The sequence below is a fragment of the Ascaphus truei genome, chromosome 1 (assembly GCF_040206685.1).
Source record: "Ascaphus truei isolate aAscTru1 chromosome 1, aAscTru1.hap1, whole genome shotgun sequence".
Lineage (NCBI taxonomy): Eukaryota > Metazoa > Chordata > Amphibia > Anura > Ascaphidae > Ascaphus > Ascaphus truei.
In genome coordinates, this window is record NC_134483.1 from 182765439 (window position 1) to 182780433 (window position 14995).

A 14995-nucleotide genomic window follows, 5' to 3' on the forward strand; every position below is an offset into this window, starting at 1 on the left:
AGTGTGGTTCAGCTCCAGAAAACGGTTAAAAAAATAAATTTTATATATACAAAAATATATATATATATATATATATACATATACAGTGCTCGACAAACCCGGTCGCCCACTCGCCAGGCGCGAACGGAAATTGGCCGGTGGCCAGCTACTTTTTCCCCCTGCTCTGCGCAATTTTTTTTTTTTTTAAATAAATAAATAAATACAAATATCCTCCTGGCTGATTGGCCAATTGGTCGTGACGCGGAATGGAGCCCTTCTCTGCAGGGGTAAGTAATGGCTGCTCCCTGTCTCCTGCCCGCGCTTCCCCCCTCATCCCCTCCAGTCTCCGCTCCTGTCGGGCAGGAGATGACAGCAGGGGATTTCCCCCCCTGTCCCACGGTTCCGCTCCTGTCCCTGTGGCTGCACGCGCGGGGCAGGAGATGACAGCAGGGGATTTCTCCCCCCTCCCCTGTCCCGCTTGCCCTCTGGTTCCGCTCCTGTCCCTGTGGCTGCACGCGTGGGGCAGGAGATGACAGCGGGCGATGTCTCCGTCACCTCCCCTGTCCTGCTTGCCCTCCGGTTCCGCTCCTGTCCCTGTGGCTGCACGCGTGGGGCAGGAGATGACAGCGGGCGATGTCTCCCCCACCTCCCCTGTCCCGCTTGCCCTCCGGTTCCGTTCCTATCCCTGTGGCTGCATGCGTGGGGCAGGAGATGACAGCGGGCGATGTCTCCCCCCCCTCCCGTCCCGGTTGCCCTACGATCCCCGCTTTCCCCCAGTGCCCGTGGATGCTCCCGATGCCAGCAGGGGTGTTCCCCTCGGTCCCCGTGGCTGTCTCCGCTTCCCCCTCCCTTTCCGCTCCCCTCTCCCTTTCCGCTCCCCCCCCCTTTCCGCTCCCCCCCCCTTTCCGCTCCCCCCCCCCCTTTCCGCTCCCCCCCCCTTTCCGCTCCCCCCCCCTCCCACAAATGTAAAAATAAATAAATAACAAAAAAATATCCTCCTGGCTGATTGGCCAATTGGCCGTGACGTGGAATGGAGCCCTTCTCTGCAGGGGTAAGTAATGGCTGCTCCTCGCGCGCTCGTTCCCTGTCTCCTGCTCACGCTTCCCCCCTCATCCCCTCAATCTCCGCTCCTGTCCCTGTGGCTGCTCGCGCGGGGCAGGAGATGACAGCGGGGGATTTCCACCCTGTCCCGCTCCTGTCCCCGTGGCTGCACGCCCGGGGCAGGAGATGATAGAGTGGAATGTCGTCCTTCCCCCCCCCCCCCCCCCGAACCCGCTTCCCCTCTGGTCTCTGCTCCTGTCCCCGTGGCTGCTCGCGCGGGGCAGGCTATGACAGCAGGGGATTTCCTCCCCTCCGGTTCCGCTCCTGTGGCTGCACGCGCGGGGCAGGGGTGTTCCCTTCGGTCCCCGTGGCTGTCTCCACTCCCCCCTGACCCCCCCCCCAACGAGAGAGTGTGAGTGTGTGTGTGTGTGTATGAGAGAGAGAGAGTGGTGTGTGTGTGTGTGTGTGTGTGTGTGTGTGTGTGTGTGTGTGTGTGTGTGTGTGTGTGTGTGTGTGTGTGTGTGTGTGTGCGCACGTGTAGGACACCAGAGGTAGTCATCCTCCCAATCAGTCAGTCATCCCCCCACCTCACCCACTCAGTCAGTCATCCCCCCCACCCCACCCAGTCAGTCATCCCCCCACCCCACCCAGTCAGTCATCCCCCCACCCCACCCAGTCAGTCATCCCCCACCCCACCCAGTCAGTAAGTCATACCCCCACCCAGTCAGTAAGTCATACCCCCCCCACCCAGTCAGTCAGTCATACCCCCCCACCCAGTCAGTCAGTCCCCCCCCCACCCAGTCAGTCATACCCCCCCACCCAGTCAGTCAGTCCCCCCCCCACCCAGTCAGTCACTCCCCCCCACCCAGTCAGTCACTCCCCCCCCACCCAGTCACTCCCCCCCACCCAGTCAGTCAAAAGTCAGTCATCCCACCCCCCTGCCCCCTGCCCCCTGCCCAGTCACCCCACCCAGTCAGACAGTCAGTAAACCCCACCCAGTCAGACAGTCAGTAATCCCCACCCAGTCACAGTCAGTAATTCCCACCCAGTCAGACACCCCGTCACCCCACCACCCCACATCACCCCACCCAGTCACACAATCCCCACACCCAGTCACCCCATCCCCACACCGTCACCCCATCCCCACACCGTCACCCCATCCCCACACCCAGTCACCCCATCCCCACACCCAGTCACCCCATCCCCACACCCAGTCACCCCATCCCCCCAGTCACCCTCTCTCCGTCTCTCACCCTCTCTCCGTCTCTCACCCTCTCTCTCTCGGTTTCTCCCTCTCTCGGTTTCTCCCTCACTCTCTCTCACCCTCTCTCCGTCTGTCTCACCCTCTCTCTCCGTCTGTCTCACCCTCTCTCTCCGTCTGTCTCACCCTCTCTCTCCGTCTGTCTCACCCTCTCTCTCCGTCTGTCTCACCCTCTCTCTCCGTCTGTCTCACCCTCTCTCTCCGTCTGTCTCACCCTCTCTCTCCGTCTGTCTCACCCTCTCTCTCCGTCTGTCTCACCCTCTCTCTCCGTCTGTCTCACCCTCTCTCTCCGTCTGTCTCACCCTCTCTCTCTCTGTCTCACCCTCTCTCTGTCTCACCCTCTCTCTGTCTCACCCTCTCTCTGTCTCACCCTCTCTCTGTCTCACCCTCTCTCTGTCTCACAATCTGGATCTGGATATTTTATTTACCCTGTATATCTTAACTGCCCTATACTACACCGAAATAACCTATACTGCTTTCTTCCAAATCTGATTCAAGCTTCACACGGAAGACATCGGAACCCCCCCTAACCCAGAAGACAGGTAGGGAACACCTCCCCTCCAATGTATAACATTGCGGAAATGAGGTACCTGGACATTGAGGGTCTGCGGATCAGGTAAGATCCCAGGTGGGATTGCTGCTTTAAATATTGTGAAGCAGGGGCATCCAGGCACTAGTTAAGGGGTGCAGGAAACTAGTCATTCACATCTGGCTTTTTTTTCTAGATTCGACATTTATACACACACACACACACACACACACATACACACACACACACACACACACACACACATACACACACACGGACTAATTGTAGTATAATGTAATACAATAAATAAACTTATGTCAAAAACGAATGTTCTTACTAGGAATTGATTACATTTATTTCATTTATGGTTTTTTTAAAATGCGGGGCTGGGGGCGGGATTGGAGGCGGGGTTGGGGGCGGGACTAGAGGCGGGGTTGGGGCGGGACTAGGTGGCGAGTAGATTTTTTGGTTCGGCGAGTAGATTTTTGGGTGATTTGTCAAGCACTGTACATATATATATATATATATATATATATATATATATATATATATATATATCTATATAGATATATATATATATCTATATATCTATATAGATATATATATATATATATATATATAATTTTTTTTATATATATATAAATATTTTTTTAAACAAGTGGCTTGTATTGCTTTGTGTCGGTTTTTGCTTTTTCTTCATTTTAAAGGTTCAATCCCAGTAACCTGGTTTCACACAGCTTCTAAAGCCCGCATCATAGAAGTCCATGAAGCCTACTCAGACACAGCTTTTTCAGCTCTTGGATCTCATCTTACCTTGCATTATAAAGCTGGTTGTGGTTACATACCAGGTACACAAACTAGTAATGTCGAGTGAAAAATGTAACTAAGTTTTCCTTCCCTGAACTTGGTTTTAATACTAGTAATGAGTGTTCTTCTATTAACCAATCAATCAATGTGTGTGTTAAGGAATACTTTGTGCATGAAAGCTACTAAGAAGACAACAACGATTAACTCACCGTTGCACACCATATGGTCTTTCTAGCATAGGCTCTTTAAAAAACGGTGGCACGTGGCCATAGTAATCTGGATATGCCACTTCTGTATATTCTGGGACTGATTTGGTATTTTTCACAATTTCAACATAAAGGTCAGGGTCGTGGAGTCCATTTTCTGTATCGGGCATTTTTGGCATCGCTTGCAGACCTGGAGAACTTGAATCTTCATCATCCTCAAGCAAGTAACCAGGGCAGCATAGAGGGCCTAGATGCACAGATTGTTTCTCAAACAAGTTGTTACCACAAGCTGAAGCATTCTCACAGGATTTATTGCAGGAGCGAGATAAAAGGCTAGACGTGTCCATCGTTGACACACTGTCATTAGTGCAAGAGTGGTTTGTCAAGGGCTTCTGCGGTGAAAGCTTGTCAAGATCCCTCACAACCTCATTGCTCAAGCAGTAGCATGATGTTAAGGATCTGGCTGTATCACGCTGCATCTGGTGCAATGACCTACTGTCTTTGTTTGACACATCTAAAAAGGTTGGTCTTCTATTAGATTCTTCTTCTGATGAAATATGGCTACTATTTCTGGACAGTTCCTTAATGATGATGTGGTTTGGTTTATCTGACTGTTCCTCTCCTGCAGTTGGGACAATAATAGGTCCTCCAAGGTGTGCTCCCGGCTTTGGCTCCTTTGAGACCAGGTCAAACTCCTTTGCGGATACAAAACAAGATCAACTCACAACAAAAATCATTGAAGAGGTTTACAAATATCTTTAGAGATTTCCAGTAATCATGATCCATTCTACCACCCTTATTTGAGATATGCGTTGGTTCAATTATAACTACAGAGATCTCCCAGGAGATAAAAGCTGGAGTCCTTGGTGTTCCCCACAGAGAATTTGGCGAACCACTGATCTAAACGTCAGATCTTCTGAAGCTGTTACAGTATTTAAAAGAAACACAGAAATCCCACATTCTTAAAAGTGCATAACAGGTACAATATCTGCATATTTGTTTTTTTTCTCCAAGTGATAGAATTAAAAAAGCATTACACTCTACAAACCAAGAAGGACTAAAATGGTTACTAAAAAAAACATGCAGTACTATAAAATGATGTGAAGTTATGGTTATCTTTGGGGTCATATTTACTAAGCAATGCTTATCCATGAGACACCTTCCAATGCTGACAGACAACTTGGTATTCATTTCTTTGGATGGGCCGTATGGCATCTTCCAACGCTGGAATGAATCTTATGGAATGCCACAGCTTAGTAAACATGTCTTTTATGCTTCAAACCATAATTGTGACTACTGGGACATTCTTGGATAAGTACAACTATATAAATCACAGTAATCTCATCAGCCAGCAGTATTAAAATACATAATCCTTCTTGCATGTACACATATCAAAAGAATTGTTTTCGATCTCCACTTCCACTTATATGGTTCACCTTTAAAATCGGTCAGTTTGCAAAAAAATTACAGTCCCCTCTGTTAAAAGCATCACCGAAAAAAGCAACAGAGAAAAAGCAAGAACCGTTTAGCGGAAAACTCCCACATGGATTCTATAGCATTTCAATGTATTCTATTATTTCATCTCAGGATTATTTCCACAGAGTTTGAAAATATGAAGCGTTTCTTTCCGTTTTAAAATATGCAGTCCATTTCTGAGCAAAAAAATGATATTATTTTTTAAAAATACCTTAGATGCTTAACTGATGTTTAAAAATAAGTATTATTTCAGCTCCATCCAGGTCTCCACTTCCTCGATCAGAAGGAAACTCCTGGTATAAAAGTTGGCACTACTCAGTACTAGCACATATTTCTAATTGGATGTGTCAGCTTTGGTATATATCCTCTGCTGTTTCTCTCCTTCCTATCCTAATGTGTGGGAAAGTACTTGCTGTGGTTGCAGCAGTATTTAGAGTTTTGTGCCTCTATGCTAAAAAAAAAGGTGTACGACAAACAAAATCATTTGCGACATTTTGAAGGAGGAGTTAAACCAGTTGTCTGCTGAGCTCAGCATTGTACACATGATATTAAACTTCTCATTTACAATTTATTTCTTGACTTTTTACCTGAAAATCCTCAGCAAGCTCTGGGAAGAAACGCTCGTACATTTTCAGATCCTCTGCTGATCGCCCCAAATCCTGTCCGAGTTTCAGCTTACTAAAATCAGTTTCTATATCATCGTTCTAGAAGAAACAAAATTCAAAAAGAGCTTTGGAGAAAAATTACAAAAAAAATATGACAGTGACACAATGGTAACACAACAGAAGGTTAAACGTGCAGTAGGTTTATACATTATGGTCCATATTTGCTAAGAGGTGCTATTCTATAAGACACCACAAATGAAAGTGAATGGATGCCTTCCAGTGCTGGAAGATGTCCTATGGAGTAGCACCTATTGGTAAATATGGTCCTATATGTGGTTTTAATTATATTATAAGAAAATGCCATGCAAATGTAACTTGATTATCATTCATAGTTTATGCTTGTGTTTCATAACAGTGGCTGAAACTACTTTATTATACCGCTCAGTGCTTTAATAGAAATGTTGTCTAGTGCACTCAATAGTATACATGTGTGAGCACTGCTGCAATCATTGCAAACTAACCTTAAAGGCTTGGTTGTTATCATCTTCATTTTCAGTCTCGGCTTCTGTTTCTGCATCTGTATCATCATTGTCGTCACTCTCATCTACCACATCATCCACTAAGTGAAAGGCTCTTTGTTAGATGGGCAAATAGAACCAGTCCCAAATAACAAGGTATATTTGTGTTTTTCATTCATTCAAACCAATTTGGTCCAGTTATCACTTTTAATGCTGCTGTGATTAGCACTGCTCTGTTCTAATAAATGTTACAACTGCAGCCAGTTTAATAAACTTGAAAACATTTGTTCACATAGATACTCATCTTAATCAGGAAAGTAATGAGGGTATTTAACAAACAATTATATATCATTAAAATAAAAAAGGTAAGGATAAACGAAAAAGACTATGAAACAATATATTCCCAGGGGCTGCGTAAATGGAATTGGTACTTTAAAGGTGCAAAAGCCCTTAACAAACAGATTAAGCCAACAATAAATTAATGATTGTTTACCTTCAGTAGGTATGCTGTACATTTGAGCCACAGGTCCACTTGTAGGTATGACAGGGAGGTGAAAATGGAAAGAACTTTTGATGGTTGGCAATGGAAGACGGTTTTTGGGGAAACATTTTCTCATGATCAAACTAGAAGTGTTGACGAGTGGATCTAACGTTCTCACCGCCTGGCAGTCCTTTAACGATAACAGACATTGTAATCAACATATAGTGCATGATGGCAATGTGTCCATATTCTGCATGGAAAATCATATATGCAATTTACAATACAGCAATTGTTGTTTGCAATATATTGGTTGACTGTAACTGGTTTGACAGTGAAAAATGCCTGTACACCCCCTTAATGCCTGCACACCCCCTTAGTGCTGGAGGACTACTACATTATGTTAAGCTTGGCAGTGTATCTTCAACGTCCCTCAACGCACTACTGAAAACTGCACACGGCAACCACTAAGGGGACAGTGCTGTAACTGATAAATCAGGAGGTACATGTCAATCATACCTAGTGTCCTTCACTCTCTCTGATCATAGAGGGGCTATGGGGGAGCACTGGGAGGTGCATGGCCCCAACACTGCTGGGGCATTCTCGTGACATGGCGGAGAGTTCCTGGGGTGTCAGAAGGTGGAACCCTCACACCATTTTAATACTGTGCAGTATGAGTGATTATGGAGCTCAGGACGCAAGCTAAGTCAGTGAGGAAACAGGAGGATCCCGCCTCTTGTGTTTCCTCTAAAATGGCCGACCAGATAATGCAAAAACAAAATAAATAAAAATACCAAGATGGGGTTACTCGAACACATCTGATGCAAGTTTCATAGACATGAAATCATACACTAAACCAATACATGCTATTTAAATGTATACAGTTAGGTCCGGAAATAATTGGACACTGATTCAAGTTTTGTTATTTCGGCTGTGTACCAAAATAAATTCAAGTTACAATTAAATAATGAATATGGGCTTAAAGTGCAGTCTATCAGCTTTAATTTGAGGGTATTCACATCCAAATTGGAGGAAGGGTTTAGGAATTACGTCTCTTTAATATGTAGCCCCCTCTTTTTCAAGGGACCAAAAGTAATTGGACAATTGACTCAAAAGCTGTTTCATGGACAGGTGTGGCCTATTCCTTCGTTATTTCAGCATTAATTAAGCAGGTAAAAGGTCTGGAGTTGATTCCAGGTGTGGCATTCACATTTGGAAGCTGTTGCTGTGAACCCACAACTTGCGGTCAAAGGAGCTCTCAATGCAAGTGAAACAGGGCATCCTTAGGCTGCAAAAAAAAGAAAATCCATCAGAGAGATAGCAGGAACATTAGGAGTGGCCAAATCAACAGTTTGGTACATTCTGAGGAAAAAAAGAACGCACTGTGGGCTCTGCAACACAAAGGCCTGGACGTCCACGGAAGATAACAGTGGTGGATGATTGTATGATCCTTTCCATTTTAAAGAAAAACCCCTTTACAACATCCAGCCAAGTGAAGAACACTCTCCAGGAGGTAGGCTTATCATTATCCAAGTTTACCATAAAGAGAAGACTTCACAAGTGCAAATACAGAGGGTTCACCACAAGGTGCAAACCATTCATAAACCTCAAGAATAGAAAGGCCAGATTAGACTTTGCCAAACAATATCTAAACAAGCCAGCCCAGTTTTGGAACAGCATTCTTTGGACAGATGAAACTAAGATCAACCTGTACCAGAATGATGGGAAGAAAAAAGTATGGAGAAGACTTGGAACGGCTCATGATCCGAAGCTTACCACATCTGTAAAACACAGAGGAGGCAGTGTGATGGCATGGGCATGCATGGCTTCCAATGGCATTGGGTCACTAGTGTTTATTGATGATGTGAAAGAAGACAGAAACAGCCGGATGAATTCTGAAGTGTATAGGGATATATTGTCTGCTCAGATTCAGCCAAATTCAGCGAAGTTGATTGGACGGCGCTTCACTTTACAGGTGGACAATGACCCAAAACAAACGGTGAAAGCAACCCAGGAGTTTTTTAAGGCAAAGAAGTGGAATATTCTGCAATGGCCGAGTCAATCACCTGATCTCAACCCGATTGAGCATGCATTTCACGTGCTGAAGACAAAACTTAAGGCAGAAAGACCCACGAACAAACAATAACTGAAGTGAGCTGCAGTAAAGGTCTGGCAAAGCATCACAAAGGAGGAAACTCAATGTTTGGTGATGTCCATGCGTTCCAGACTTCAAGCAGTCAATGCCTGCAAAGAATTCTCGACAAAGTATTAAAAATTAAAAATGTATTTATGATTGTGTTAATTTGTCCAATTACATTTGAGCCCCTGAAATAAGGGGACTGTGTATGGAAATGGTTGCAATTCCTAAACGTTTCATACGATATTTTTGTTCAACCCCTTGAATTAAAGCTGAAAGTCTGCACTTCTATTGCATCTCGGTTGTTTCATTTCAAATCCATTGCGGTGGCGTACAGAGCCAAAATTATGAAAATTGTGTCAGTGTCCAATTATTTCCGGACCTAACTGTATATTCTATTCATGTGACAAATTTCCCCTCCCCAAGCTCATCACACTACTGCATGTAATCAATCTCCATATTGTTTACCAATACCAACAACTTATCTAACCTCCTTTGTGATACAATTCAATGTATTGTTCTGCACTACACTGTGTATCAAATGGACAGGATTTTATCTTTACACTTCCAATCATGAATGTTGCACGTCCCACATTACAAGAGAAATATGTATGAAACTGGTGCAATTTGTTCCAGAACTGTGGGAGTTTTCCTGCGAACGGTCGCTCCGGGGTTTACAGAATGAGCTCCTAAGAATATTAAACATGAAAACGTTGTATAAAAAGGAATCAGTTTCCCAAACAGTTTGCAATAGTTACAGGCTTCCACAGTAGAGGGGTTAGAAAGGTTACCATACAATCAAGATAAACAATTACCTAAAAAAAAAAAATTGTAACAATACAGAAGGTACAAAACCCAAGAGAAAATAGTCCCTTTATCTTGCACTCAATATCAACAATAAACCGTAAACTTTAATCCACGGATAAAAACCATCCAAAATAACACGTATTGTAAAAATCAAAAAGTGTATAACTATGTTAAAATTATGAGCTAGGGAGACAGATTGAACTATTAGTATATTGTACACCCAGGATTTTAATAAGTGGTGAATTGCTGAAGGTGTCAGACTTCCTTATTTATGTATTCTCATGTGCGTCATACCGTATATGATCAAGTAATCATTTCAAACGGTTTCAGACCATACATTTGTAGTATGTTATATTACTGCCAAGTAATCATTGTCACATTTCGTATCACCTTTCACTTTAAATTAAGAGTAAAAGTGAGAATTGAAATGTTCTCATTAATTATGTAGTCCTCCTCTATTGGGTATATACTGTAGTAGGATTGCAATTCAAAAAGTCACCCCATAGAGAGGAGAGATGATAGTGCACTACACATCTAATGCTCAAAACAGCTTAATATTTAAAATCAACTGGCTAATGTGCAACTCCCCCGGACACTGAAGGGAGTATAGAATGAAGAGGGAGAGCCTCCCTGGAAACCTCGGGGATGCCTTAACCCCCCCCCCCCCCCATTATATCGTCACACCGATATCATACAAAGACTAACACGCGTTTTGCGTCATACACTTCTTCCTGAGTAGCAGGGGTCATGGCAATGCTCGAGTTATATTGTGTGTTCGTTACCATGGTAACGCCCTAAGAAGTCTATACCAGCGACATTGTTGCTATGGCAGGTGGTAATGTAAACTCGTGGCATCTTTTACTTTGAATTTAAAGAGAAACGTAAAATGAAATTTGCCAATGATTCACCATTACAATTCTGGATGTAGTCTTAATATATACGGGTACTTCAATCTACCGCACTAGCGCTTAATTTGAACATACGGTAGTTATACACTTTGAATTTTACAATACGTGTTATTATGGATGGTTTCTATCCGTGGATTAAAAGTTACGTTTCATAGATTGTGCGATTCATTTTAGTGGATATTGAGTGCAAGATATAGGGACGGGTGTGATTTTGTATATTAATTTTCTCTGCGGCACCTTTCCATTGGCATTAATATGACTGATCACAGCCCCTTCATTATCAGTGCATGTGTTGGAAAGCAACGGTCTAAAAAACACCAGAAGGTGTGGAATACTTACCTGGGAAGTGTTGTACAGAATTTTCATACCATTGGCATCTATAAAAGCTTTCCTGCCTAATTTGATGTTCGTCACACTTTTAAGGCACTGCAAAATTCCTTTACGGAGCAACATTTGCCTGTGCCGGGTATCATGGCGGTGCCAGTCCACATATATTGTTAAAAGTCCTTGAACATATCCTCGGTCTACTGCTTTCCTGGAATTTGTTTCTACATTAAAGAAAACAAAAACAATGACATAAGATTATAACACGTCTACAATTACACGCGCAGCACTTAAAGGAACAAACTTGCCAATCTTTGTAATTATTATTTTTGCTACAGATAAATGGATACGGGAGGTCTGTACCACTCTTCTTTCAGTTCCGGGGACCCGCTGGTTTCTGGGATGTTTCCAGGTGCTCTCCAAGGCCGCGATTATAGTGCCGGCAGTGGCGCGTGCAACCGGCCGTCGCAACTAAAACAAATTATTTTGTCATGCCAGGATAGTCGCTGTGTAGGCGCCTCAGCGCACCTTCGATGGAATGCAGCTATTTGTTTTGGTGGCACACACACGATAATCGCGGTCTAATGAAGGATTCGATATGGCAACCGGTATCGTCCAATAGAAAGCTGCAACAGATAACGTGGCTTCCTATTCACCTGATGATCCTGCAAGATTTGGTGGCCATATTGTTTCCCCAGGAGGAAGCTTTAAACCCTGGTGCCTTAACTTGTTAATATTTTGTGAACCAGTGGTTCCCCCCAGCTGGACGCCAATTCCAATAATATTAATAAAAATAAGTGGCCTGTGGGATTCCGGTTTTATCCTTAAAAGAAAAAGTATTTGGATTTATTCATTTTACATAAAAGCAGGTTTACTATGTTATCTGAACACCAACTAGTCCCTATTGTGTATTCAGAAATAAAAAAAACTGTCAATTTCATATATTTAAATAATAGCTTGACTCAAAGTGCCAACCGTGTAAAAGCTGTTGAAAACAAATCTACAATGCACTGAAACTTCTCACCTATATACATGAACTTCCAAATTATCGTAATAAGGTTAACAAAGGAATGTGCATTGTGACTTGTTATTTAGCAATATGTGACCATGTTGAGATAATGAAACGTTGTGCACAGAACAACAGCCTATAACACGTTACAGAGCAGCATTAAACATGCTTAATAACATTACTCACAGTAAGTTTTACTTTACTGAAATTTGAATGAAAACTATTCAATGTACAGATCCTGCCCCTAAAGAAAAAAAATGCAAGAATATAAGACAATATCAAGCACGACTTCCTAACCGTTTAAGGTTCCTATTAGTTAGAATATACAAAATAAGAGACATTATTGGATCCTGTTTCATCATCCAAATAACTCCGGGTTATCATCAGTTATCATGCCCCATACAAATCCTGTCCTCTCAAAAAGCCAACAGAGAGATAACTATGGCGGGAAGGGCTTTTCGATTCATTATTTTAAAAAAAAGCTCATTGACGGCTGGATGATTCCTATAAACATGTAGCATACCAACGATTGGACTGAAGCAACTACAAACCAACATACCAAGACACTCATGTTTATAAATAATTCTGCTCTTCAAGGTGACCTTTAACAGACTGGCGGCACAGAGTTTGCATGCATTTACAGGAACTATTTTACTAGCGATATTATTTTCAAGCAACGAAAGCCTTCAGCATTGCTCTTCTTTTTAAACATGTAAAAAAATATGTTTCAGCTATTTTATTAAAGATGAAATATGTGCAAGCAAAGTGAGCTCATGGCAGATTTAGTCTCATATCTAGAAAGCAGAGCTAATCCATAACACATCTCCCAGCACTCATTCACTTGAATGGGCCAGAAGGGTTTCTCCAGCACCAGAAGATAGCTTTTGAAACAGCTCAGCTTAGTAAATATGGTTTCGATCTTGGTGAATGAACGTTTTTTTCAGCCACACAAGTATTTTATATCAGCAGTGATAAAAAATTATACACATCTCTTCATAGTCAGAAAGTCGACAAGGAAAGGGGAAGGTTCTTAATATAATGCAGGCAGAAGGGAAGAGAAGGGGATTGAAAACCTCCAAAGGCACCCCCGGGTTATACGAAACACAGGTAAGGATGTTGTGAAATACCATCGCTAAAATTCTCTAAAAGGATCATTTTCATTGGATGAAGAAAAAAGTATCAGGTCATTTAATACTTACTTGATTTTAGCAAAGCAGCAAGAGTATCTAAAGAGACTCTAAACATAAAAACAAGAAAAAAGTACATCAATTGATGAAGTTAATTCACGTCAAAGTTTGTCAAGTAAATCATGTCGGTCATTTCCAGCGTTTCAGCTTATTTAGACCCACAACCTATGTCTTTACAGCAGTCTCCAATCTCTTGTAAAAATAATTCTGTAAATGTCAATGTAAATGTCAATTATCCATGCAAATATATAGAAAAACATCTCCTGGGGTTGGTATGATGCAAGTTCACAAGAGAAAAGAAACAAAATAAAATCTACAATATTTTTTTTTTTAATAACCAGATTCCACTCAGACATAAGTATCAGACCAAATTTAATAAGTAGACTTCTGTTAATCAGCAAGTTATCTTCTAGGACCAGGTGTCTTATGGCTGGAGACTACATAGTAAATGTGAGCGACCATCTTTGTGTGGGGGAGATCAACTTTACCAGTGGCGGATGGGTTGTAGGGCAGAGGAGTAATAACAACAACTAATTCACACACCGCTTTAATACCAATGTTACCCAAAGCACTCTACACTTACAATATGGCGCACGTTAAGGAGCACTGTACATAACATTTTACAGACAGTCCCTGCCCCGACTAACTTACAATCTGCGATTTTGTTGCATGAGGCACAGGGAGATAAGGTGACTTGTCCAAGGTCACAAAGAGCTGACTCCGGATTTGAACCAGACTTCCATGTCCGTATCATTTCTTCCAATCTGTTCCTTTACTCACTGAGCCACTCTTTTAGCCCCAATAATAAAAGAGTAATGTACAAATGTTTTATTCAGGATTTATGTTGTTAATGTTCAGACATTTCCTGGTGGTGAAAGAGCTGGTTCAACTTTTATATTGGGTTGTACCCCCCACGCAAATATCCCTGTTGTTAGAACTGGGCAGCACCACCCAATCTTGTTTCTTAAACATTTCTGTTTTTAAAGAACAGGGAGGTGCCATATTGCCACTTTGGTAGTATTGTTTATGGTACAGATAGTTACAGTTATCATAGAGATCAACATAATTTCACTTACATTTCATCCCTCCATAGTGGCAAGAAAGATATAATGTTACTAAATCATCTAGCAGCACTGATACTTCCAATACTGGTAATACATCACTGCTAAAAGAAAGTTCAGTCTTAATAAGCGTTGCATTTTTGTTTTTTAAATAGGATTGAAGCAGGGGGTTCCCAGTGTTTACCGGCATACAGTAGTTACTGGTATTTAAACTGGGCATTTAAATGACTGTCCCACTAAAAACCACACGTCATGGGACATGTGAGATTTGGCGACCGAAAGGGGAGGAACACACCATTAGCTACACGGGAATTATCGTTTCCAAATTATTATAATCTTTTTTTATTTTTTATATACCCCACCGATATGTAAACAATAAAAAAAAATAACGAGCAGCCGGGATCGTAAAATGTATTTAACATAAAAGGATTTAAATGTATGTAGTGTGATATCTATTTCTGCATCCAATATTCCTTCAAGAAGATGATTGTGGACGCTTGTTGATATCACATTCCCTCGACGGGTGTTTACATTTCACTTGTGAACCTGTTAGACTCGTCAAAAACTTCAATGAACACTATTCATCTGCGACTGTGTTGTGTATAAAACAGAATGAGGAAAAGGCAAAGATGTACTGTACTGACGTATTAAGGAGCCTAGAA

At 42.5% G+C, this 14995-nt stretch overlaps 1 protein-coding gene across 7 annotated transcripts in view; it reads right to left on the minus strand.

Annotated features, from left to right (window-relative positions):
* AGTPBP1 (ATP/GTP binding carboxypeptidase 1) overlaps positions 1-14995 on the minus strand; it is a 149250-nt gene that overhangs the window by 85299 nt on the left and 48956 nt on the right. For all 7 annotated transcript variants that reach the window (XM_075598985.1, XM_075598978.1, XM_075598979.1 and 4 more), the window contains 6 exons: positions 13285-13322; positions 11092-11300; positions 6916-7093; positions 6426-6523; positions 5887-6003; positions 3827-4518 (listed from right to left, as the gene is read on the minus strand). In XM_075598985.1, the coding sequence (XP_075455100.1) occupies positions 3827-4518; positions 5887-6003; positions 6426-6523; positions 6916-7093; positions 11092-11300; positions 13285-13322 (1332 nt within the window). The remainder of the gene's footprint in view (positions 1-3826; positions 4519-5886; positions 6004-6425; positions 6524-6915; positions 7094-11091; positions 11301-13284; positions 13323-14995) is intronic.